At 52.4% G+C, this 23,555-nt stretch overlaps 10 protein-coding genes and 1 non-coding gene across 11 annotated transcripts; 5 read left to right on the top strand and 6 right to left on the bottom strand.

Annotated features, from left to right (window-relative positions):
- The first annotated feature begins 366 nt into the window (after positions 1-366).
- Positions 367-2,387, top strand: QC764_111960 (uncharacterized protein). Its single transcript, XM_062942455.1, has 5 exons — positions 367-804; positions 866-968; positions 1,041-1,207; positions 1,264-1,298; positions 1,362-2,387. The coding sequence occupies exons 1-5, from the start codon at positions 765-767 to the stop codon at positions 2,328-2,330; spliced, it is 1,314 nt and encodes a 437-aa protein (XP_062805405.1). The 5' UTR covers positions 367-764; the 3' UTR covers positions 2,331-2,387.
- Positions 1,438-3,368, bottom strand: QC764_111950 (uncharacterized protein). The gene is made up of 3 exons (XM_062942454.1): positions 3,147-3,368; positions 2,578-3,075; positions 1,438-2,430 (listed from the first exon to the last, which is right to left on the bottom strand). Exons 1-2 carry the CDS (start codon positions 3,169-3,171, stop codon positions 2,807-2,809), a joined length of 294 nt encoding a protein of 97 aa, XP_062805404.1. The 5' UTR covers positions 3,172-3,368; the 3' UTR covers positions 1,438-2,430; positions 2,578-2,806.
- Positions 3,369-3,740: 372 nt separating this feature from the next.
- On the bottom strand, positions 3,741-3,832 carry QC764_0014020. Its single transcript has one exon. It is a non-coding gene; the product is annotated as a tRNA-Glu (tRNA).
- A 339-nt stretch (positions 3,833-4,171) lies between these two features.
- On the top strand, positions 4,172-5,984 carry QC764_111940 (uncharacterized protein; the record flags this gene model as incomplete). Its single annotated transcript, XM_062942453.1, has 3 exons — positions 4,172-5,153; positions 5,226-5,311; positions 5,457-5,984. Exons 1-3 carry the CDS (start codon positions 4,844-4,846, stop codon positions 5,982-5,984), a joined length of 924 nt encoding a protein of 307 aa, XP_062805403.1. The 5' UTR covers positions 4,172-4,843.
- On the bottom strand, positions 4,505-8,542 carry QC764_111930 (uncharacterized protein). The gene is made up of 2 exons (XM_062942452.1): positions 6,348-8,542; positions 4,505-6,297 (listed from the first exon to the last, which is right to left on the bottom strand). The coding sequence occupies exons 1-2, from the start codon at positions 6,540-6,542 to the stop codon at positions 6,172-6,174; spliced, it is 321 nt and encodes a 106-aa protein (XP_062805402.1). The 5' UTR covers positions 6,543-8,542; the 3' UTR covers positions 4,505-6,171.
- QC764_111920 (uncharacterized protein) lies at positions 7,006-8,684 on the top strand (the record flags this gene model as incomplete). Its single annotated transcript, XM_062942451.1, has 3 exons — positions 7,006-7,111; positions 7,215-7,746; positions 7,975-8,684. 3 exons carry the CDS (start codon positions 7,006-7,008, stop codon positions 8,294-8,296), a joined length of 960 nt encoding a protein of 319 aa, XP_062805401.1. The 3' UTR covers positions 8,297-8,684.
- Positions 8,685-10,066: 1,382 nt separating this feature from the next.
- QC764_111910 (uncharacterized protein) lies at positions 10,067-11,784 on the bottom strand (the record flags this gene model as incomplete). Its single annotated transcript, XM_062942450.1, has 4 exons — positions 10,067-10,975; positions 11,060-11,245; positions 11,300-11,572; positions 11,636-11,784. The coding sequence occupies 4 exons, from the start codon at positions 11,782-11,784 to the stop codon at positions 10,567-10,569; spliced, it is 1,017 nt and encodes a 338-aa protein (XP_062805400.1). The 3' UTR covers positions 10,067-10,566.
- Positions 11,785-12,676: 892 nt separating this feature from the next.
- QC764_111900 (uncharacterized protein) lies at positions 12,677-14,011 on the bottom strand (the record flags this gene model as incomplete). Its single annotated transcript, XM_062942449.1, has 1 exon — positions 12,677-14,011. One exon carries the CDS (start codon positions 14,009-14,011, stop codon positions 12,677-12,679), a length of 1,335 nt encoding a protein of 444 aa, XP_062805399.1.
- Positions 14,012-14,923: 912 nt separating this feature from the next.
- On the top strand, positions 14,924-16,907 carry QC764_111890 (uncharacterized protein). Its single transcript, XM_062942448.1, has 3 exons — positions 14,924-15,315; positions 15,375-15,696; positions 15,746-16,907. Exons 1-3 carry the CDS (start codon positions 15,187-15,189, stop codon positions 16,627-16,629), a joined length of 1,335 nt encoding a protein of 444 aa, XP_062805398.1. The 5' UTR covers positions 14,924-15,186; the 3' UTR covers positions 16,630-16,907.
- A 1,766-nt stretch (positions 16,908-18,673) lies between these two features.
- QC764_111885 (uncharacterized protein) lies at positions 18,674-20,518 on the bottom strand. The gene is made up of 2 exons (XM_062942447.1): positions 19,771-20,518; positions 18,674-19,709 (listed from the first exon to the last, which is right to left on the bottom strand). Exons 1-2 carry the CDS (start codon positions 19,894-19,896, stop codon positions 19,500-19,502), a joined length of 336 nt encoding a protein of 111 aa, XP_062805397.1. The 5' UTR covers positions 19,897-20,518; the 3' UTR covers positions 18,674-19,499.
- On the top strand, positions 19,808-23,200 carry QC764_111880 (uncharacterized protein). Its single transcript, XM_062942446.1, has 3 exons — positions 19,808-20,704; positions 20,879-21,571; positions 21,629-23,200. The coding sequence occupies exons 2-3, from the start codon at positions 21,457-21,459 to the stop codon at positions 22,879-22,881; spliced, it is 1,368 nt and encodes a 455-aa protein (XP_062805396.1). The 5' UTR covers positions 19,808-20,704; positions 20,879-21,456; the 3' UTR covers positions 22,882-23,200.
- Positions 23,201-23,555: the final 355 nt, after the last annotated feature.

The raw sequence follows: 23,555 nt of genomic DNA, 5'->3' as shown, positions 1-23,555 counted from the left end.
ACGATATCGGCAGCTGTTCAGGGGTGATACGAAGGCTGGACCAAACTGATGATGACATTTGGCAGGTTACGTGAAATATTGAAAAGATTGCTCGATAGGTATCAAGAGCAACTCTTTTGACCCGTATCTTTCTCTGTTGGCTTTGTTTCCGATATGGATACGGAGTAGATGCTCTTCTCAGTGTCAACAATCTCACCAACTCAGCTATCAGGGCTTATCGGATATCGTGGTGGAGACACATGGCAGTGAATCAGTTCAGCATGAGCATCCAATACAGGGGCATCCGCAACTCAAAGACGTTGGGATGGCCTTCTTATAGGGAAGCTGCACCCTCACCGGCACTGCCTGTACATGGCGGCCACAACCCTCCAATGTCTACATAACCAAAGCGGACGAGGCCGTTGACTGGGCTGCAATCAGAAAGATCGAACAGCAGCAAGATTCCAGACTAGGAAGGTGGGACATCTCTGCCCACCATCCTGGCGGCACAAGCTCCCAGTCTTTTGCTGGAAACCAGGCTGGCCTTGTTATCAGTTCAAGACCTTGACCTAGGGCCTGTATCATCTTTCTCCTTGTGAGCCGCGAAAACTCTTGAGGTGATTCTCTTGGACGGTTTGAGATAAGAAGGGTTACCTCCTCTTTGCCACACATCTTTATATCTTTTTAAATTGTCAAAGCTCATCAGGGTCTCCAACTCGTACACTTGGGACATACACAGCAACCCCGCATTTTGCACCCTCTCTGCAAGCACAGATATTCCAGTCATGGCGCCCAAGAACCGCATTATCATTGATACCGATCCAGGTTGGTACTGTCAAAACCTAAAATCACGATATCTGCATATGTACTAACACAGCCAACCCAGGTGTTGATGATGTCCTGGCACTGTTGCTGGCCCTCAGCGCCTCTCCCGAGGAGCTCGAGGTGGCCATGATTTCGGTCACATACGGCAATGTCCCGCTGCAAAGGTACGACCCCCAGGTCTCGCTTGTGGAAAGTTCCTGGAACATGTCGAGAACTGTTGTCTGACGCGGCTGCAGATGCCTCCGCAATGTCGTGGCCATGTTTCACGTGCTGGAGAAGGAAATGAAATGGCGCGAGGCCAACGGCAAACCTACCTTTGGTGCCTTGAACGCTTACAAGCCTATTGTTGCCGTTGGTGCTTCTCATCCCCTGGAAGATGAAGAGCTGGTGGCGGACCATTTCCGTAAGTTTAGTCTAGGAAAGTTCGAGTCCTGAGGATAACCCTAACCCGCGTTATAGATGGTGAGGATGGGCTGCATGGTGTCCACACAGCTGTAAGATTTCCATCTGTTTACATCGCGAATAGGGGCATCATTTGGCTAAACTGGTATCTGTAGCACCCTGACCTGAGCCCCGCGGATACCTGGCGCACCCTTTTCGGTGACAAGGTGGAGGGAGCTACAGACTCTGATGAGCCACCATCATTCTCCCGTTTCTTCAGCCCTAGCAAGGGTCCTGCCCACGAGGAGATCCTCCGCATCTTGAGGGAAGAGCCAGAGGACACCATCACAGTCGTTGCCGTTGGGCCACTCACCAACGTTGCCCTCGCAGCCGCCAAGGACCCTGAGACCTTCCTCCGCGTCAAGGAGCTTGTTGTGATGGGGGGTGCTGTCAACACCATCGGAAACGTGACTCCTGTGGCCGAGTTCAACTGCATGGCTGATGCTGTTGCCGCTGCCAGAGTTTACGCTCTCACGTCCAAGGTCCCCTCATCGACGATGCCACCAACAATACACGGCAAGTCGGTCCTGGGTGCCTATCCTGAGAAGTTGCCCCGTCAACTCAAGCTGAGCTTGTTCCCCTTGGATATCACTACTCCCCACGAGCTCCACAAGGAGACTTTCAACCAAAAGATCCAGCCGCTGCTGAAACAAGGCAGTCCCCTTGCCAAATGGACCGAAACCTTTTTGAATGGCACTTTTAACAAGATTGACTCGATGCTCGGCGAGGGCCACAACGAGGGCCTGTCCCTTCATGACCCGCTGACCATCTGGTACATGCTGACGCGCGACCATCCTGAGTGGACGACTGTGCCCAAGCCAGAAGACATCCGAGTCGAGACCTGCGGCCAGTGGACAAGGGGCATGCACGTCATCGATAACCGTGGGAGAGCCAAGCCGGCCGAGGTCGACAGCACAGTAGAGACACACCCCGAGGACCCGATGGATGCCGTCACGTTCGATGAGGTTCCTGGTGACACGATGGGCTGGCTCAGTCTGAGAAGGGGCAACAGAATCAACAGGGTAGTGTCGTCACCGGGCCAGAATACCTTTGCTGGTATTTTGCTGGACAGAATCTTTGCCTAGGTGTAGGTAGAACTTGTCTGAGATGGGGAAAAATAAAACTCTGTAGATTCCTTCCTATGATCACCAGCTTTTTTCTTTTACTCATGGGGTATCTTGAATTCTTCTGCGTGTTAATGTCAGCGAAAACGAATATATATATATATATATATATATATATATATATATATATATATATATATATATATATATATATATGTGTGTGTGTGTGTGTGTGATTTGTGAAATAACAGAGAAAGAGAGGGCATACCCATCGAGGCAAACCATTGCACATATATGTGTGCGACTCCTAAACGCCATAACAGTTTCTCAAAGCTTCCTCTCCCAATGCTGCAGTAGAACCGCCGCTTCCCAAACCTCTTTTTAACTGGCCATTAGCATTTCCTTCACAGTCAAAACCCAGCTCTTAACGTGCCATTCTTCCTTCTCCTTTGTATTTATCAAATCTTTAACCTCCCCAGTCTTTGCCTCTTAGTTGCTTAATGCTTCGTAGTCCCAATCACAGCCCCCTTGACCTCGGCCCAGTTGATGCTGTCGTCTAGCGCCTCGTCAACGAGCCCGATCGTGCAGACGTTCTCGCCGCGGATGAGGTAGAGGCCCAGGGGAACCTGGGCCGAGGGCTCGGCGTCATCGGGAGTGCGGATGATACGCTCGATGGTGTTTTGGAGGACGAGGTTGGTTGTGTTGTCGTACGCGGCGAGGGTGCCGACCAGGGTTCTGCCGTCGGTGGTGATGATGCAGACTTTTTCTGAAGGGGACAAGGTTAGTATGGGGGGACGAAAGGGGAGGATGGGGGGGGTGGGAGGGAGGGGGGCGGACTGGAGATGTAGCTGTTGATTGACATTTTGTTGTGGGTTGGGAGGTTGAGAGTAAGAGGAGGGGTGGTGTTGTGGGGTTGGTGAAAAGGAGGGCTTTCAGGGGTGGTTGGCGATGTGTCGGAGGTGCGAATTGTGAGTGCGGGAAGGGGTGGTTAAGAATTATTTTGGATGCGGTTTGCTGTTTGAGCTTGAGCCTCACTCGTGAAGCTCTCCAGAGCTTGGCCAGCCTGACGCGCCCTGGTGGCTTGAGTAGGTGAGTGGGGCGGGAGAAGCTGGCTTGGTGGGGGTATTGTTGTATCGGGAACCGCATGGATATGAGGCTATCGGGGTCCCCTTGTTCACCCCTGAGAAAGCAAGTAAATGTCAACCTGTAGCTGTGTGCCGCCGAGAGGGAACTGATAGCATAATCTTGCCTCTGTATCAATCCTACATTTACAAGTTCTATTCCTATACAAGGGACCACAATGAAGGAATGCAATGTAATAGATTGTTTCATCTTATCGTATGTATGATCATCAAGATCCACATCAAAAATTTGGTTTATCAAGCCATCCCTGATCAGCACCAGATAGAAGAAAAAAAGCAAAAATAAGGACTCGGATACCGGGAGTCGAACCCGGGGCTGTTGAGAGAACAGACACTTCTGAGAAGTGAGAGTCAACGATGTTACCGCTACACCATACCCGATATAAATCGTGAATGGTCCAATTTTGATGAGTGGTTGGGGAGAATAAGATATTATGTAATAGCTGGATTGTGTGACCAACAGCATTCAAGATGGAGGCCATATCCGACTTAGAGAGGGTCATACAGTCAGAAAGAAGCATTTACAGTTCAAAGCAAACAATGGAAAACAATCACTATATCTATGGCGGCAACAAGAGACTTGTCAGTTTTGTCCTGATAATCCCCCTAAGAGAGAAGAACCTGGTATCAGGTGCCACTCGACTCTCATGCCATGTCCAGGAGGCCTCTATGCAGCGGCTTGTTACGCTACAGAACAGCCATCTATCTTTTCCCGATCACCACGTTTTGCCCATCTGGAGCATGGAATCCGTCTAGAATAGCATATCGATATAATTTGTCAGTGAACGCTTTCCCTATGTTGTGCATGTATCAACGCAGACACAGCCACATGTCGATCAACAGTCAAAAAAAAAAAAAAAAAACTTGCATACCGATCGTCATCCTCGCCGAAGCTGCCGCTGTCAGGGCAAAGAAAACAAGCCCCTTCATCACACACAGCGTTTCACGACGTATAGCGCGCCTGCAGCAACCCCTATTATCAGGCTGAACAGGGTAGTTCGCAACATTTGCAAGCAAGTCTCGGCGAGAAGCAACATTAACAATGCTGTTGAACTACATTTCGGCCTGGGCATCCCCTTGGCATCGATATCTATTGCTTGAAGGCATCACCAAATACTTGGCAATGCCTTCGGTGAATGGCGGTTATAAGAGGGGGTCACGATCCCAAGCTAACAGTTCCTCCATGTGTTACCCCGCAAAAGCCTCAACTCCGCCCCCGCAGATCTCCAACGTTGTGAAAGTAGATGTTGGTGGGGGTCATTAGACAAACCTCACTCACCCCTTGCGTGGATTTCCGGGTTTCGAATCATATCGCCTCTTTTGAAACATCCCCGTTGGTGGTGGTGGCCTGTTGAAAAGAGCGACTCTCGGACTGTTTATAAAGGATCCACCATGGTTCGGACAAGAGCAGCAGCAGTAACCGGCGCGCTACAAACATTCCGCCTCTGTATATCTCGTCAGTCCGTATCGTCCGGAATACATCATCCTCGCATCGGCCAACCACTTCGGTTCATGTCGTCGTCCGCTATGGCTGCATCCGCCAAGATGACAACGTCAAACAAACTGAAGCAGGTCTTCACCGAAGGCAAGCGGCCAGCTATGGGCTTCTGGCAGATGATTCCCGGTGCCAATGTTTCTCGTGTACTGGCCAGGTCGGGTGGAGATTGGGTAATGGTGGACTGTGAACACGGCAACATCGACGGTAAGAGGCCTATTCCGTTGTAGATCTATGTCAATGGTGAAACCCCAAGACTAATCTGTGACACCCTGCTAGATGCTGCAATGCATGACGCGGTTCCGGCCATTGCCGCCCTGGGTGTGTCCCCTATTGTTCGACTACCGGACATCCAACCTTGGATGGTGAAACGTGAGTGTTCAGATGATCTCCCAACTATCCGGCAGTGGCTGACGTTGCGCTCACAGGGGCATTGGATAGCGGTGCACACGGAGTGAGAATGACAGAACTCCCCTTGTGTTGAGTGAGTCCGGCTAACCAGAGGTTCAGATACTTGTACCGCTGATCCGGACTGTTGATGAGGTCAAGAGCGTGGTATCAGCAGCCAAGTTCCCACCACTGGGAACGAGAGGATTCGGTTCCCCGATTGCGGTGCAAAACTTCCATCCGGAACCGACGCTTACAGAGTATCTTCAGCAAGCCAACGACAGCCTGTTGACCATGGTGCAGATCGAAACCAAGGAGGCTCTGGATTCCGTGGAAGAGATTGCGCCACTAGTTGATGTTGTATTCATCGGGCCTTTTGACCTAGGCAACAATATCGGCCACCCAATCATCAACGGCAAGACGGATGCTGAGTTGGACGATGCTATTGCCCGTATCTATAAGGCGACGGTGGCAGCTGGCAAGAAGTGTGGTATATTCTGCACCGGTGGAGAGCAGGCAAAGAAGTACGCTGATATGGGATTCCATATGATCAACGTGGCCACGGATTTTACGGCTCTTCAGGCTACAATGGTGGACGCACTCGCCGTTGCCCAGGGAAAGGTTCCAGGTGAAAAGGCCGCTTCGTATTGAGGCTGTGAAGAGATGGCTAGCGATGGTAGGTTTACATGTGCAACCGTGATTAGCACAGCTGTACTCTCATCCTTCCACGGGCTGTCGTACGGTTCGGACTGCTAGACTAGATGGTCCAGAACTTCGTATATACGATAGCAAAACAAATGACTGACATCATTGGTCATGCTGGAGGCCGCCGGCATGCTCATGACTTTTCAACAAGGTCCATCTTTGCTTTGACCTGGTCTACTGTAAACCGATGCATCAATTTCACGGCCTGGGAAGACAGCTTGGGATCTTCTTCGGGCGCCTCAGACTTGCTGATGTGAATCTGTTCTTGAATTAGTTGCTTTCCGTCGTTCTTTATGCAAGTAAGCTCACCACGGGGACATCAAAGTCATAGAGATCCAACCATGGTTTGGACTTGGGATCAACAATGTCAACCTCTTCGAAGGCAAACGGCCGTTGATCCCAGACGTCTGATAAAACTGATCTTGCCTGGGTGCATAGTCCGCAGGTTTTACGTGTGAAGAAGGTTATTCTGCATGATTGAAGTAGACGAGCGGTAGCCCGCATGATTGCTTGGTATGAAGCTCGGTGAAACCGGTGTATTGGTAGGTTATTTTGATGAGTTGACGTTGAAAGCGAGTCAGATATCGAAACAGGCTCATGGCCTAAGGTTGTTTTATTGCCAATGGACTAAACCGTTTATGGCTAGGCCAGATCTCTAAACCCCGGCCCGCTGGGCAGTCGCGACGACGCGTTTCCACAGCTTCCCCGCCCCCACCAACCCTATCAGCGACAGCGGGCAACGGGAGCTTCCATTTTCTTCGAGAGAGCTTCCATAGATGCCCTGAATCTGACCGCCCAAACCCCTTTGTTTGGCAGCGATTAATTGTTTGTTGTTTTGACATCAACAACCATCAACAGCGACAGTTTTCGCTTCCTCACCACCAACAAAGTCGATTCCAATCTCACAAAGACAGCTCCGGACGACCCCTCCCCGCCTTCCAGGTACCTACCTAAAGCTCCTGTCACCATGGCTCAAAAGTGTGTCCATCAAGGTTGCGGCAAGGAGTATACAGACCCCGAAGAGGTGTGCCGCTACCACCCCGGTCCCCCCGTCTTCCACGAGGGCCAGAAAGGTATGTCAACCACCATCCTGCAGCTTCCCTCTGGCCTGCCTATCACATTGATATCTCTAGACCCCGCCAAGCTGACCACAACCTTCTTTTGCCTCGGGAACAGGATGGAAGTGCTGCAAGCCGCGCGTTCTCACCTTTGAGGAATTCATGGCCATTGAGCCATGCACCGAGGGCAAGCACAGCACAACCGATATCCCGCCAAAGATCGAAAAGAGGGAAGCTGCTCCGGAAGGTCTCGTCGAGACGACAAACCTCCCTGCCCCGCCACCCCGTGCGCCCGTCGCCGCCCCTCAGCACATACCCACTCCACCACCCCCCGTCGCCGAGTCGGAGGATGACGACGCCACAATCGAGATTCCGGACGGCCGCGTTTGCAGGCGGAAGGGATGCGGTGTAGCCTACAAGAAGGGCTCCAGCCGGGAAGGCGAGAGCTGCGTGCACCACCCGGGAGCGCCCATCTTCCACGAGGGCAGCAAAGGTTACAGCTGTTGCAAGCGCCGCGTCCTCGAGTTTGACCAGTTCATGAAGATTGAGGGTTGTAAGACAAAGGCCAGGCATCTGTTCGTCGGGAGCGGAGAAAAAGACAAGGCCAAGACGTCGTCGGCTGGTGGTGAAGAGGTCCTGGAGACGGTCAGGTGAGTTTACTCTACTCCCTTGTTTTCCCCCTCCCTTCCCCATCGCGATTTCTGCTTCATAGGCTTTCCTACGCGCGACGCAAGCAAGGCCGCGGCCAAGACTGGGCTGTGTCTGCGGGTATCCTATCGAGCAGAAACATATCGATCCACCTCCCTTGACCGCCGATGGTTGGTCTAGACGAAAAAACATATGCTTATCGCCTTTTTTTTTTTTTTTTTCTTGTACAGAACCGACTTTTACCAAACCCCTACATCGGTGATTGCCTCGTTCTTCCTCAAGAAGATCGACAAGGAGGCTTCCAAGGTGGAATTCCAGGACAAGACCATCGACCTGGACCTTCTGACGACAGACGCGCCCGTGCCGAAGCGATACAAGGCGCAGGTCCCGCTGTTTGGGACGATAGATGCTGCCAAGTCGACCTTTAAGATCTTGGGCACCAAGCTTGAAGTTACACTGGTCAAGGCGGACGGCAGCTCTTGGCCGGTACTTCGCAGCGACGATCGGCTGACGGGTGAGATTCTTCAGGTTGGACGAGCCGGAAGGGCATAGGAGGGGGGTATGGTGATGGAAATCAAAAGAAGCGGAAAAGATATAGAGACGAAAGTCATGTGAAACTTTTTCGTATCTTTTCCTACAATACCAAGACCGAATGTGACATTTGCCAAGGAGCGGCTCAGAGACAATGTTTGCCAAGTTGTGATGGGTTGCCGGGTATCCAGAATGCTTGACCAGACTTCGCGGGAGACTTTGTTATTTCTGTTGAAGGGAATTACGGATATTAGGATCGGATCCGGGGGGTTTATTAGACCTTGTAAGGAATGATGGGAACACGGGGTTAAAGGCGTGAAAACGGTTGGATGGGGAGGGGGGGGTGTTGAGATGCTGATGTGCGAAATCCCGCCTTACACAAGGCGCATCATGGAAATGCCATTTCCCGATGATATGGGTTTTTGGAGGGTGTGAGATAGTGATGACTCTTGCAGGGTGTTTTGGGAGAGGGGGAGGGGGGGGGACGATCAGTCAGGATGTTTCTGAGGTGAGAGAGCAACAGCACTGCCACATTTTTGGGAGAGGGAGATGGTTGGATGGAGGAGTGTATGTTTCAGTCCGTATCTCTGGGATTGTTTTTTGGGGGGTGGAATGTAAAATGACTTGGTGTACGAGAGAGAGTCGGTAGTTTCATCATCCGAAACAATTTTTTTTTCCTTTCTCCCGATTTGGAAGAATCATCGTGACAATTCCCAGTCGGGTGGTTTTGCCTGGTAAACCCGGCGGTCAGGTTTGGTTGGATGCAGGGTTGACATGGGGCAGGGGTGTCAGCTGATCACCCTTTGCCGTGTTCTTGGGTTTCTTGTCAAGAGCCATTCGTTTAGGGCACGTTGCTGTTGGCTGGTGAGGTTTGGTGAGATTGGATATGAATTTTGGTGAGGGCTGATGGTGGTGGTAGTGACGTCTGAGAGGGGGTGCGAGCGTACTGTACCCGTCCCGTGCCCGTGATGCTGGTCAAAGAAGAACGAATGACATCTCCCACGTGGGAAAAACTCACCGTTTCAATTCACGGAGTTTTTTTTTTTTTTTTTTTCCCCTTACTTGGGCGTGTGTCGATCAGCGGATACGGAGTGTATCATGCAAAATTCTCTTTCCCATGTTCGATAATTCATGCCCAATATATGGTGAAAAAGAAACCTTTTAATTCTGGACGGGATGTCGTCTTTGAGGTCGTATCCCCTTTCCCTTAAGCCACGAAATCCACCCGTCAAATCTTACTCACCCCCCTGCCGGGAAGTATGGTAGATCTACCGTGCGTGAACCGAGCGGCATCTCATTCAGATGCTGGGAAACTGCCTATTTGGGAAAGTGGGGGGGTACACACTCCTCGCAAACAAACTAGAATAGTTTTATGGAAATAGAAAACTCAAATACAACGTATCACCGCAGGAAGCAATTGTAATCCAGATACCCGATTCGTCTCTTCTTCTCTCTTTCCCTTGTGTGTGTGTGTGTGTGTGTGTGTATTATTATTAATGATAATAACAGCCCGTTATCCTTGGCTGTCGTCTTGGCTGACCTGTGTTTGCATTCCCGCCTACCGCGGAGCGGGACAAGGGTGACGAGGAGCTAAAAAGGGGGCGTAAACACTAAACAAGGGGGGACGGACAGCTGGATCTGGTGGGCGGTGAAGTAAAGATTTCCGCCCATGTTCATATCTCACGGCCACTCCGGGCTATTGCAGTCGAGCCAAAAGAAATGACGAGGAAGAAAAAAAAAAAGGTATCTTTGATTACAAGCGTGGCTGTGTGCCTTTGAAAAAGCATGGCAAAAAAGACACAGACCACAGTAGTAAGACAAAATGTAGATAACGCAGTCATGTGTGACTCAAACTTTCAACTCCCAACCGGATACCCTACCAGTTTCACCTTCCCAATCCAAAATGAGAGACAGAGATAAAAAGACACATGTAACAGAGACAAAAAACTATGCGAGGAATTTCCAAATCTCCCAGATGATGAAATGTAAAACGCACATACAACCAAACTCGCTCTTTCCAAAAAGATGATAACCAAAAAGATGCAATGTTCCGCGCGCTTGTGTACCCGGTAGCCGATTCCCATTTATTTCCTAGGCCATCCAAGAAGGAAAGAAAAAACTGACTCTCTCGAACTCCCGCAAACCCAACCACAACGCTAAAAAAATTTCCAAGCCCAATCCGTTTGCAATTTTATCCCCTAACCAGCGGACCGGCGCATTGTCCAAAAGAAAGAAAAATCCAATCACTTTTCCCTGTGATCCCAAGCCAATAAAGTAAAACTTATGCAATGTCATACAGGGGAATCCCTCGGCAGCAACGTCGGTGGTGTCGCACGAGGCTCTGGCGTCGGCGTCGTCCTCCCAGTGGTTGGCAATTCTATCTTGACGACCGGCGATCGGGGCGGTACTGTAAGACCGGCAGAAGAATAACTCGGCCCGGGACTGGTCATGGGTACGGGTAGCAGGGCAGCCGGCGGCGGGCTCGAGATTGCGCCGTTGATGATCGTCGTCATCCCCTTCCGGAAAGCGACAATGACGTGGCCGCCCTCGCCTCTGCAGATGACCTCGCCCCGATCTGCCCCGATCCTCCCCGGGTCTTCCGTGAATCTGATAATCGGGGATCCGTCCGGGGTGTATCCGACGAGCTTTCCTGGGATTTCGCCGTCTTCCTTCTCGCTCTCCTCGCCAAAGAGTGTTTGTCTGAAAACATCATTGGTTAGCAAAATGGATAGTCTCTTCTGTCTCTTTTGTCTCCTCCCGGGGAGGTGCATATGGGTGACATACTCTCTGCTGATTGGCACACCATTCAGTTCCATGCGACTGGAGCTGCAGTTTGACACGGCACGATGGCGAGCCCTGCTCCGGCTCCTAGACCGCATCCTTTCAGCCCGCCTGCGTACCGAGCTGTGAAGCGCGTGACCGATGCCGGCAACGACAAGTACAGGAGTACCCAATGCCAACGCCCAAGGGCTGTCTGGTTGTTAGTGATGGCTTCATTTTGAGGGGACGAGACGATAGACTCACGGGTTCTTCCTAGCGCGAACGCTGTTGTAGACCGCAAGGAGAATACCAAAGATGGCAATCAGTGACCCAACTTGCAACATGGTCCATGTTGACCAATATAGCGACATGAGGTCCTCTCCATCGCAAAATTGCAAGGCCAACAGGGCATATACCTCCATCACAACGGCAACAACCGAGATACTGGAATAGAGCGCGCAGACATAGAAGCACCGTTTCATCTTCTTCTTGTATTCTGGGCATCCCGGCTCCAGGTCTGAGACCTTTTCCATATCACTAGACAGTAGTCAGCGCCCATCCAATTCCCATCCCCCCCAAAAAATGAGGACATGAACTGACCCGCTGTATTTCCATGACGACAAAAAGAGCATGGAGACAACAAGGATGAAGAGAAACCAGTAGATAAAGTCAAAGGCCTGCCGGTGCAGGTGCGAGGCAAATGCTGCATAGTATAGACATTTGGCCTCGTCTCGCTCAAAGGCGGCCATGGTGTGGCGCTGGTGTACCGGTGCGTTGGTAAAGACGTTTGAAGAAGAACGAAGAACGAAATAGGAAGCAACAAGTCTGATGAAACGGCCGAGCGGTGAGAAAGTCCAACGTTGAAGAAGTTAGCGTTCCAAGACTGTCTATTCAAGTGGCGTGTTGACCCTGTCATGAACATGGACCTAAAGCTGGGGGCTGGGGGGAAGGTTGGGACATAAATACGTATCAAAATCGTGGCCGGCGCTGGGGCTGGGAGGGGAGGGCATGGGGTGGACGGGGGAGATAAAGTGACGTAGAAACAAGTACACTTGGGCTGCGGGCCAAGCCCGGTAGGTACACCCGATTCAAATGCCGTCGGGGGCCTTCGTAATCAGGACGAAGCTGGGAGCGACACAACACCCATGGCAGAGACAGGCATGCATATGGGGGGGGGGGGTGGGCAAACCAAACAGCGCAGCGCGCGGTCGTCAACTGGCGTCTGGGGAACGGGAGGCTGCTCCACCGGTTTCTCCCTGGGCTGGGTACGCATTGTTTTGGGGGTGTACGAGGCCACGGGTAGGGAGGGCCGCAGAATTGCGCCTTGCAAAGCAATCGATGTGAAAGGTCTTGGATCCCATCTCGACGGTTTAGCATCCTAGAGTTTGATATTATGCTCCACACTCTTGGCAACCACAACAGACAGCGACCGATGAGGTGCCCCACGGCTGATCAACTAGCCTAGCGGTACCTAGGGAAGTTGGGCCAAGAACGTCCCGGGTCCGAAAGCGACGATCAAAGTTTCCGTGAGCCCCGGTGCTGAGTGCCAAGCTCCCTGGGTCTTACGGATGCGTGCTGGTCGTTATTCCATCTTCATCTTCCCGCCACCTTCAACTGCCGCTTATCTCCATTAGTTCCCCCCTAGTTCATACCCTCCATCAGGTCCACCGCATCCAGGATCATAGACCTGCTCAATAAGTACTCCCGGAGCCAGAGATACTCCTCCCCCTCCTCCTCACCGTACCGGTGCTCCTCTGAGAATCCGAAAGCACACGCAATCTTGTCGAGGGCCGCTCTTTCGTCCTCGTAGAGCCATCGGTGGCCCAAAGGTGTTCCTATAGCCCACGTAACCCGCTTCATCTGATCATTGGCTGTAAAGGCCGCAACCATCCCGATTGTGCCGGTAAATCCAACATAACAAAGGGCGCCAGCAAAGGCAATCTTGGTGGCGCTCGCATGGTCCCAGGCTGACTGAAACTGGGCAAACTCAGAGGCCAGGAGATAGAGCGCTAAGGGCACGGCACCAGCTAGACCTGCAGGAAGGAGCCCTTTCCTAATAACTTTTGCGCGCAGATAGGATTTGGAAGAGTATGTTGCTTCCACAACCCCAATAGCAGCCTCGAGATTATCGGCCTCGATCGCCGCATTGAGAGCAGCTTCAGCAACGGCAGGATCCACGGCCTTGCTCGCTCTCCCCGGGTTGGAATCGGTGTAGCGGATGGAACCAGACACTTCCTTGGGCGTGGGTTTGCTGCCGTAGAGACCCAAGACTTGTGGCAGTGTCTGCGGTCTGCCAAGGCGAGCCTGAAGTCGAACATATTCCTCCAGCACTTGCGGGGTGATAACAACCGCGGGATGAGCGACGATCGCATATGCCGCTTCCGATACCTTGTCGACAACGTCCTCCGGCCGTAGCACAGAAACTGTAGTAGAGGTGCTAGATTGGCCAGCCTTTGCGGCATCACCTTCCAAGCCCAAGAGTCTCGAGACAGGCCTGTCTTCGGCCGCAGCAACGGCAGAATGACTGGTCTGGGTGTCTGCTGCTTGCCTGACATCCGTCTGCGCACAAGCCCGCAGCGCTGTGAGCGTCATGTGCTCAGAGGGGATCCCCGAATGGGCAGTGAATTTCCTGGTGGTACGGTCAACGGCAGCCATGATCTCTTCCAAATCTGGCACATCCTGGTCCCCCACCGGTGAGCTGGCGTGGGCCGACGTGCTTGGCGAGGGGCTTGGGTTCTGGGTAGTACTTTGCGGTGTCTGCTGGCGTTTTGATTTTAGACATGTCTGCGAGGTCCCAAAGGAGCGAGTGGCGATCGTCCAGGTAGGCTTTGGTGGTGATAAGTTGGCCAAGCGTCTGCTGGGATGTAGTGTCACGAAGCTACGCTTGGCTGTGCGCATCGATTGTCTGCCAGAGACAAGCTCACAAGCCTGGCAGACTTGCAGGCCCAGCCCGGCTTGGTACGGCCGACGAAGCATGGCTGTGGAATGGGCGGGGAAGGTGAAGGTGTCTTCTTTTTTTTTTTTGCTCGGTCCTGAAGCCGTCTAGCGCGTCGTCTCCTACACGGACTCTCTTTTCCCCAGACTGATGGCGGGTGGTCTGGATGCCGAGTGAGGCAGAACAACACCCGGAAATGGACCAATTGATCGTATATGGGCGTGGGGGCAGCTGATTGTAGCTTGGGGGTTAGGGGGTGTGTTATGTACAAGAGGGAATTAAGTGAAAGAAAAAAACTTTATGAGAAATGAGGTTGAATCTTGGTGTTGCAGTCAAAAGAGAGCTCTCTGCGCTTGAGAAGATGGTGCAGATCCGTGCATTGGCGTTGAAGTGACCGGGGTGTGTTCAAAGCTTCCCCTCCCCGATTGAGCAAAGACCCCCACCGTATGCACCTTGCTGGCTGGAGCGTGCATCTAACGGGGTGGAAGCGGTAACCTGGGGAAAACAGCCACACTGCCTTGGGCTAATTTTTGTTTAAGCACTTTTATGCCGAGATGGGCAATCGACAGGTAAATCCACCATCTAGTTACTTTTATTGAAGTCAGTCCAAGCAACATGTCTACTGTGGTTGCGGATGTGACACATACAATCAACACCCCATAGCTCCCCGTCTTTGAATCTCGGATCTCGGATCAGAGCATGTACACAAGAGAATGGGAGGTTTTGGATTTGGACTATGCTGTATGACACCGTCTCGGAATAACTCAAGCTGTCTCAAACATGAAAAGACTGTTGATAGGTTTTGGAACGCAGACCCTTTTGTGTATACAGTAGTGGCAGAGTACCTATGGGCAGTGCCAAGGCTACACTGTGGCTTGACTTATTAATCAGTGGGCTTGTAATCTTATCCGCTGGAGCGCTGAGCCACAGTGCCCAGGAGTGACGCAGTACGTACTACCCCCCGATCATCTTACGCCAACAATCCAAGGCAGTCGCATTTCAACTTCCAACCGCTTCATTGTCCGTCCAAGAGAAGGCATTATTTCTGAGCTGTATCTTTTACCACCGTTTTCCCCGGACTAACTACCGTGCACCGGCATAGCCGTCATTTTACTGCTTCGACTCTGCGCCCTTCCAATTCTTGGCCTTAAACGCCGATCGTCTTGTTGCAGCCTCGTCCCAACTCGCCGGCCTCCTTGTAATCGAAGAACACACGATGCCTCCTCCTCCTCCTCCACCTCCGCCGCCGCCGCCCGGCTTTGGAGGTCCTCCCCCTCCTCCACCACCTCCGCCCCCGGGAGGCGGTGCTTTGCCGGCGCGTCCGCCTGCTGGATTGCCGAATAGGGTGTGTTGGCAAAGAGACCTGGCTGTTATGGAAAGCAAATTCACTAACCGTCTTGAAAGGGTGCCTTGCTACAAGACATCGGCAAAGGAAAGGCGTTGAAGAAAACTGTCACGAACGATCGATCGGCCCCAATCATCGGCAAGGTATCTGGAGGCGGAGGTCCCGGCCCATCTTCTCTCGGTGCCCCCCCCGTTCCTGGCCTACCTAAAGCTCCCAGCGGTCTCGTCCCTCCTTTGCCTGGAAATCGTGGGAGAAGTAATAGCGATCAGAGTGATAGACATCAACCGGCACCAAGCACAGATGGACCCCCACAACTAGCTGGCCTATTTGCTGGAGGCATGCCAAAACTGCGCAAAACAGGTGGGGGTGTTGATACTGGTGGTAAAGCGCATCTGATCATGAGTGTTGGGTATCACTAACAGCCATCCAGCAAGTCGAGAGTCTTCCTATCTCTCAGATCCCGAATCTTCCAAGTCAGCACCAAAGCCTCCAACAATATCCGCTCCGAGACCTCCAGTGGGGGCGGCTCCTGCTATACCAGGAAGGCCATCACTACCCAGCACATCGAGCGCCCCTGCTTTCAATCCATCGGCTGCCAATCTCCGAAAAACAGGTCCGCCGCCAATTATTGGCAAAAAGCCACCCCCCCCACCTCCGAGTTCTCGCAAGCCTTCGGGAGCCCCTCCACTTCCCGGCGCACCAGCACCCCCTCCTCCGTCCTCGGCCCCACCCCCTCCGTCGTTTTCGGCCCCTTCGCTTCCTCCCGCCCCTCCTCCGCCTCCTCCGTCTGCAGCTCCACGACCACCGCCGGCTCCAGCCCGCTCACAACCGCCGCCGCCGCCTGCTCCATCCGCGGCCACAAATAATATCTCGCAGAGTATCGCGGCTCAAGCAGCAATTCGTGCGGCATCCAGTGTATCGTCTCCTGCGTCAGCCCCTCCTCCACCACCACCCCCTCCCTCGAACGATGCTCCTCGCTCGCCGGCACCACCCCCTCCTCCTTCAGCGGCGCCAGCTCCCCCCTCTCTAAGCCATACTCCATCCAGCGCTTCAGGTCGAGCGTCTCTACTTGATCCGAGCAATTTCACGCTTGCGCCAAATGGTGGAGGAGCCAAGACCCCAAGCCCAACACGGAATGTATCGCTATCACACGGTCCAAGTGGAGGTGGCGGTGGTCGCTACGTAGTACAAGACTCGAGGTGGAAGTTTACTAGTGAGGAGAACTTTCCGAAGCCAAGGGACTTTGTGGGAGGCCCAAAGAGGTATCGTGCTGGTCGGGGAAGCAGTGTGCCGCTTGATCTGGGTGCTCTTTAGAATGGGCGGCAGCAGCAGTACGTGCGGGGGTAATATTGGAGAGATGGAGGTGTAGGAGCGGAAAGTCACGGAATCAATGACTTGGCGGATGAGGTGATTATGGTTGGTATGTGAAAGGGAAGCCCAGCGTAAGGTCACTCTTGTGAGGCTGCTTGGCCGCCTTTGGTGGGAGTGTTAGAAGCGACAAGAGAACCCAGGTCACAGATGGAATATCCAAATTTAGGTAGCATTTTGTCAAAACAATCATATTGAATCAAAAATCGATAAAAACTATCAACCATCTTGTAATCTGGTGTATCAGTCATTTCAACAGTTGGACAATGTAGTCATTTCTTCCTCCACCTGTCAGGACATGATATCGATCCCAGTTATACCCAGTTTCCCCCCTTTCTGCTAAGTGGATGTACTTGATTGATTTGAAGTAGGAAAACAAAACGCTAAATAAAGAACAACAAAACGCCTTCCAGATAACAAAACATGCCCTTCCTTGTGTGTGTGTGTGTGTGTGTGTGTGTGTGCATGTGTGTGTGCATAAGAAGACTGTGGAACTTCCTACTTTGGGGGTATACATAACATAAGCCATTCCGTGGGAAAGCAAAAGCAAAATGCGTGAGGTGGGTGGGTAGAGACTGGTTTTCGATATTTCGAGAAAAGAAAATGGCGCCTACGCCGGATAATGAGATTGTTTGGGGGGGGGAAACCGGTTTAAAATCGAAAATGGGGTATCATGGTAGCGACTGGTGTTGGTGGTGGTGGTGTTGGGTTCGATATGAAGGAGGGCGGGGACGTGTGAGAGTGGTTGTGTGGGAGTGGTTGTGTGGGAGTGGTTGTGTGGGAGTGGTTGTGTGGGAGTGGTTGTGTGGGAGTGGTTGTGTGGGAGTGGTTGTGTGGGAGTGGTTGTGTGGGAGTGGTTGTGTGGGAGTGGTTGTGTGGGAGTGGTTGTTTGTGAGAGTGGTTGTATCGTGTTTGTGGTCGATTGTGGGGTAGTGGGTGTGTATAGTTATGTGTAGGTGGTTGTAACTTGTAACGTACGGGGCATGATATGGCTTTGTTGGGAACCTGTGGGTCGTAGTAGAGTGGTGAGCAAGGGTCATGTGGGTGAGCAGAGTTATGTTCTCGTTATAGACTGAATTTTCATGGAAAAGGAGAGCAGCAGGTGCCTACATTTTGGCTGGGTGAGCCTCTCGTCAAGAAACCCCGTTCACTCGTTACTTCCGGAGCTGTTGGAGGAGGAGGAGGATGTGCCTTTCTTCACTTCGTAGAAGGGTTCTTGCTCATGATGGTTCACCAGGTCTGAGCAAGATTGTTGGGTCATGATGTTGTAAGCCATCTTGTAGAGTGGTGGGGGTGGTGGTGATGTGAAATGGTTGAGTGGATGAATTGGGCTGAGTGTGCGTAGGTAAACGAGGTGGACTTTGGGTAGACTTGTGAAGCTGAGATGTTGTGTGATTCCGGATGAATTCACTCTCTCGTTCACGGTCTCCAGATGCCATCTTTATACCCGTGAAAGCCCAATTTTGAGCCGCAAATACGTATCTTGATGCTGTCCATCACCCCACTCGCTGAACATGGTTCACATGAGCGGATCGACCCAGGAGCATATTGCAGATCGACTAGTCCGTTTATTGGCAGGATTTGGTGTTGTTGCATAGAAGTGCGCTCATGCTTGCAGGGTGTGACATATCCCGACTTCCTTGGATTCCGGAGGGGGCGAGCATGGGAGGGGAGCATGGAAGGAGGGGGCCAGAAGCAAATCGATCCAGAGAGGGGCTCGCCAGCTGTTCCGTTGCTTTGTATCTTTTTTGAGCCTCAATTTTGGGAGTCTTGCCTGTCGCCCACCTCTTTCTCGTTCCTCGTTTCTTCCTTCTTTCTTGCTGATGGCTGTCATGCATGTAGGTAGTGTAGGTGCAGCATGCAAGCAGCACACACCCGCCCCGGCTTCTCCACGGCTGGACCCAGCATCCCCAGCCGGCGTTCCGAGTTTGCAGCACTGTTGGTTCTTTTGACTGTGAATATTTCGAGAATAAATACGAGTGATCTTCGCTCCACAGTAAAAAAGGACATGAAATATTAGGGCTCTAGGTGGAAAGCCAGCCTTGGATTGTCTGAGGTAAGCCAGGCAATGTATGTATCTAAAACTGCCTGGCAGGGCTGGAGACATCAGTTTGTACCCTTGTCTTGATGGAGGGTAGGTGCTCTATGGGAAGTAGGGTCAGTTGAAGAGGTGCAGGTGGCTGCCAAGCCTCTCGCCGGTCGAGGACGGACCAATGCTTACTCACGTCCTGCTGAAAATAATGTCGTCTGTAGAGCATGTTGGCGACTGAGACGAGTTCTTCTTCTTTACACCTTGAAACTGACCGTTTTTTCGTTGTTGCGAAGTGTTTTATGAAGGCAAGTGTTTCTCTAGACCGAGCGGCGTGCAGGTGAGCGTTTTTATATCAAATTACCCCTGGCTACGTGCGCATATGCTCGGAGGCTGTGCTGGCAATACGGGTCTTCTGAATTTACAATTCCCTCTTCGAGATAGTTTCCACACGCTGGGGCTCTTTCGTCAGGGAGCTTAAATCAACGACAACCCTTCACTTACACCAATATAGCTCCATTTCACTCTTAGTTGCCACAAATTATCTCAAAAATCTATGGTGTTGCTGGTTCTTGATTTGGATTGACATCGAAGCTTCTCGAGCTGGCGTGCCAGAAGATATCAGGATGAAACACTGCCGTTCGGAATACCCCTTCCACCTCGACTCAGAACATATTGACCGGTGGGTTTGCCGAGTGCTTTCAATTCTCACGCGACACATTTGCAGCTGTTCACAGAGTCGGACAATCTCTCGCCTGAATTCTCATGCACACTCGATGCTACACAACTAGAGGCATGAGGCTCTTCTAGGCTGATCAAGTCGGGCTCCGATGAATGACCGCCCGACTACCCCAGTCTCTCGAGAATCGACTGCCGAGAAGCCGTGGAGCACGGATTTGCCTGCCACCTCATTGGGATGCTGCATTTTGCAACACCAATTCAGATGACCAACCGGTTGGGTTGTCCCCCCGCGTTCTTGTCCAGCGTCCCGTAGTGTCTGTAACATCAAATATCGTCGGCAATTATTGCCACGTCAACCGGCGGGCCGAGAGACTGACCTTCTCACATTGGCTAGTGTTGTCCGTGACAAATATCGCCGTGGGGTGTCCGATCTTGAGGTTGCCTTCAAACCATCCTGTGAGCCATCCAGCTTTCGAAACACGTAAGCCACACTGATTCATCATGGATTTGGCCTGTACAAGCTGCCATGGTGGTCGTGGTTGAAGGACCACCTAGAAACCAAACATCGCTGACCATTGGGACAGGTCTCTGCAGGAGGCTGCAGATGCTTCTGCAGCTGTGCTGTGCTGTAGAGAGACAGTCGAGAGTCAGACCAACTTTTATGACAACCTCAGCTATCCGAGACATCACCCCCTCTATCACATCACCATGTCTTCATCCGAGGAACCCAGACAAACCACTTATCTGCTATGTGTCCGAATACGTGCAAGTGTGTGTCGTCTGGGCAGAAAGGAAAAAGAAAGAAAACCTCTCGTTCATGGTTGCGGAGCCGGAGCGGGGCTGCTGTCGAGCAGGTGTTCCCCCCGCAGTTTGCTTCCAGTCATCTTGTGTTCATCGTGATGACTGCTTGAGGGAGGCTCAACTGTCGCGTAGGGCAGCAAATCGATCGTAAGGATTATCCAAGTGTGTGGCATCCAGATCTCTCAGAAGGAAAGTAGGTGAGCACACAATTTCCTAAAGGAGAAGCACGGCAGAGGTGTTTCGACTTGGTGCTGACCCAGGCACGTGTCTGTTCTGGCGACTGAGGGATGTTCATAATGCTGTACATTTCATGATGCCCGAGGACGCCATCCTTGCGCTTATTATCAGGCAAGAATCTTCATCGACGTGACATGGCCTTTTCCGCCTTTCATTCACCCAGCCCGGCACTGGGCGAGAGCCGTCCGGTAACGAGAAGTTGCCTAGATGATGACGTCTTGCGCCTGAATCACATTTCTTCGGACTTCTAACTGATGGCAAGTCTGGAATGATGTATGTATGCCACTATCAGTCCATCTACTGATCTTAAACCTCTTGTTATTGCGACCTTACGGAGCTGGTAAGCATCCCAGGTTGCATCTCTACGCAGTAAATGGCATCTTATCGTTATCGCACCTCTTGCCGCGTTACCCCTGCTAATCAGCAAACCATCGCGTCATTGGACAGAAGCGTGCCCTGTCCAGCAGACAAGCAAGCGGGGATGGTTGAGCTGGTGAGCAGCGAATGAGCTTGCAGGATGGCCCAAGATGACCTCTCCACTTTTCCCCAAACAAGCTAGTCTGGTCACGCCGACCTGCCAGCCCCAACCCACGCCCTCACGGCGGCCACTGGCACGCTCCCGTCCGTTCTGCCAAGCTTCAACCAGCCCGGCGCATGCTCACTCGCCCATCGAGGCTGGAGGGACAAAGAACGACAAAGCCTCAACGAACCTATCGACTATCAGGAATTCAACCTCGCTTCATCAACAGAGTACTCATCCACGATACCTGGCTCCTGGCGTCGCACGTTAACGTCAACGTCAACCCATTCCCCGCACTGTTCGTTTGTTCATCGAACCATCCTGTCAGACAGGTTGTCTCCTTGTTCACGGCTCCACTTTGCCCGGGCGGGGACCAGCCAAGGGGGACAGCTATCACCAAACCGGAGCGCGCCGTAAACCAACAAACACGGGGCTACAACTTGACAACAAATCACCAAGCATTTGAAAGACCTGTTGTCTATCCAATAAACAGCTTGCGTTTACGATGGGGCCCTACGATTCTCAAGGCGCCGGGCCGGGAGGGCTGTATGGCGATGCTCCGGAGAGCGCGGGGGCCACGGGGCGATCTGACGGGACATCGCCGCGTCGCCGATATGATGGTCAGTACTGCATCGAGTGATATCCATCTTGCCAATAAACTAACTTTGAACATGCAGAGTCGTGGGTAGAAGTAGCCTCGCAGCCGTCGTCTTCGTCCTTGTCATCTATCGGAGATGAAATCGTAACTACAGGCCTCAGGGTCGGCACCAACTCGTACCTGCCCAGGCGGAGGAGGTCGCAGCAGCACCGGCCAATGCCCGCATCTTTCGTTATCGGACATCCCCCCAGTCGTGGCGGCGCTACCAGCAGCCAGGATGAATATGACGAGACGGAGAGTGAAGAGGATAGAGTTATGACGAGCTCAAACGAGGCAGTGCATCCCTCGGCGAATCTGCTGCGTTACCAGACTACCGTCCGCGGGGCCATAGATATCGATACTGATAGTGACGACGACGAGAATGCGACCGCCCTTGGTCGCCCGTCAGATGCGCCTGCATTCAGGCCACAGCCAAATGCCTTCTCGCACCCGCCATCACACCTCACCCACCGCCACTCAACCAGCTCAGTACCTCCTCACCACCCACCCCAATCACGGCCTCCCATGCCTCACCGCTCACACACCCGTACGCATCGCGGCCACCCGAATTTCATGTCACCTGCCTACCAAGCCGATCACGACGCCGCGCTTCGTGCTTCACTCACGACTCTGCTGTCGTGTGCTCAAGCTGCTCGTGGTCTTGGAAAGGCCGATGAGAGACGTGGAGCCGGACCCTCAAATGCCGGCATGGGTGGACTCGGTGCAGGGGTTGGTGTCCTGCCAAGCTCGCAACCGATGGAGCTGAGGCTCGTTCCCGAATCGGAGCTCCTGGCCGAAGGCCCACCTCCGCCCTCCGTTAGCGGATCCGGCGGGCCGCCCAAGGCTCCACTTCGAACCGCATCCAACTCCAGTGCTCCCAGTGCCCCGTGCTCCACGTCGAGCAGAGGAAAGGAGGAGCAGCAGAATTCGGCAGAGAAGCACAAGCGTGGCGCAACCAACCAGACGAAATCCTCACGGGCTGTCAAGAAGAAAAAGACCAGCTCACCTGGATTCGCCGAAGGGGAGACAGCAACCTTCCTCAGCCCGACGCTCATGACTTGGGTGGTGAGCGCTGGTGTGGTGGTATTGGTTTCCGTGGTAGGGTTTGGGGCAGGCTATGTCATTGGGCGCGAGGTAGGTTGGCAAGAGGGGAGCGCGCTGGGTTCCTTTAGCGCTGCTGATTCGGCGTCAAACACCTCTGCGAGCTGTGGGCGCGAGCTGGTCAAGTCCACATCCGGTGGAACGCTGAGGAGGTTCCGATGGGGCTCGATGGGAAGCAGTGTGACTGCCTAGGACTTTTCCACAGGCACGAGTGACAGACGGATGATGGATGACAGGACATCTAATGAAGTTTTATGCCGTCGATGATCTTTGATAAGCGGCATTATACACATATGAATGCGCGGTTACGATAACAACGATGAGTATGGGGACGCGGGGTTTTCACATGTCTGGGATCACATGGCGGTTTCTTTGATACGCTACGGCGACATTGCTTACGCGTGTTTGCTGGTATTATTTTTTAATAGCATTTTGATTTGACTACCTGGCAAAGGAAACAGATAGGAGTTTTGAAATAAACAAATTTGATATTCACATTGTCTGCACATGACACATGCCTTACCCACGTTGCAACGCTTACTGAGATGCCGACTGTATACACGATGGCAATGCTAACCTCAACGACGACCGACATGCCTTTTTACGTTTTGATTTTATCAAACCAGAGGTCATATCAACTTGGCGACTTCCTGGGCCGTTTCGTTTTACTCTTCTAACCTCAGCAAGAACCTCGGTTCGGACCATGCCATCTCGACCCACTAGCTCCTTCTCTTTTCTCTCCATTTTTCTGCCGCTTACAAAGGGCGGGGGCCTCGGCTTACAAAGGACTTGCATATAAGAAATGAATCTACTGTCTCACTACTATGCCACCCTCCCAAGTTATGATTACTATTGTTTCGTCTCGA

Source organism: Podospora pseudoanserina, chromosome 1 (assembly GCF_035222485.1).
Source record: "Podospora pseudoanserina strain CBS 124.78 chromosome 1, whole genome shotgun sequence".
In the NCBI taxonomy this organism is placed as follows: domain Eukaryota; kingdom Fungi; phylum Ascomycota; class Sordariomycetes; order Sordariales; family Podosporaceae; genus Podospora; species Podospora pseudoanserina.
Note: the sequence above shows the minus strand (reverse complement) of the source record. Positions and strands in the feature narration are given on the sequence as shown.

Coding starts and splice junctions, on each gene's coding strand:
- QC764_111960 (XM_062942455.1), top strand. CDS start 765: ATGGCGCCCAAGAACCGCATTATCATTGATACCGATCCAG. Junction 969..1,040: donor GGCAATGTCCCGCTGCAAAG/GTACGACCCCCA, acceptor ACGCGGCTGCAG/ATGCCTCCGCAATGTCGTGG. Junction 1,208..1,263: donor GCTGGTGGCGGACCATTTCC/GTAAGTTTAGTC, acceptor CCCGCGTTATAG/ATGGTGAGGATGGGCTGCAT.
- QC764_111950 (XM_062942454.1), bottom strand. CDS start 3,171: ATGTCAATCAACAGCTACATCTCCA. Junction 3,076..3,146: donor AATCAACAGCTACATCTCCA/GTCCGCCCCCCT, acceptor TGTCCCCTTCAG/AAAAAGTCTGCATCATCACC.
- QC764_111930 (XM_062942452.1), bottom strand. CDS start 6,542: ATGCGGGCTACCGCTCGTCTACTTCAATCATGCAGAATAACCTTCTTC. Junction 6,298..6,347: donor ATGACTTTGATGTCCCCGTG/GTGAGCTTACTT, acceptor ATTCAAGAACAG/ATTCACATCAGCAAGTCTGA.
- QC764_111890 (XM_062942448.1), top strand. CDS start 15,187: ATGCCTCCTCCTCCTCCTCCACCTCCGCCGCCGCCGCCCGGCTTTGGA. Junction 15,316..15,374: donor CTGCTGGATTGCCGAATAGG/GTGTGTTGGCAA, acceptor CCGTCTTGAAAG/GGTGCCTTGCTACAAGACAT. Junction 15,697..15,745: donor TGGGGGTGTTGATACTGGTG/GTAAAGCGCATC, acceptor ACAGCCATCCAG/CAAGTCGAGAGTCTTCCTAT.
- QC764_111885 (XM_062942447.1), bottom strand. CDS start 19,896: ATGATGAATCAGTGTGGCTTACGTGTTTCGAAAGCTGGATGGCTCACA. Junction 19,710..19,770: donor ACACTAGCCAATGTGAGAAG/GTCAGTCTCTCG, acceptor TTGATGTTACAG/ACACTACGGGACGCTGGACA.
- QC764_111880 (XM_062942446.1), top strand. CDS start 21,457: ATGGGGCCCTACGATTCTCAAGGCGCCGGGCCGGGAGGGCTGTATGGC. Junction 21,572..21,628: donor GCCGCGTCGCCGATATGATG/GTCAGTACTGCA, acceptor TTGAACATGCAG/AGTCGTGGGTAGAAGTAGCC.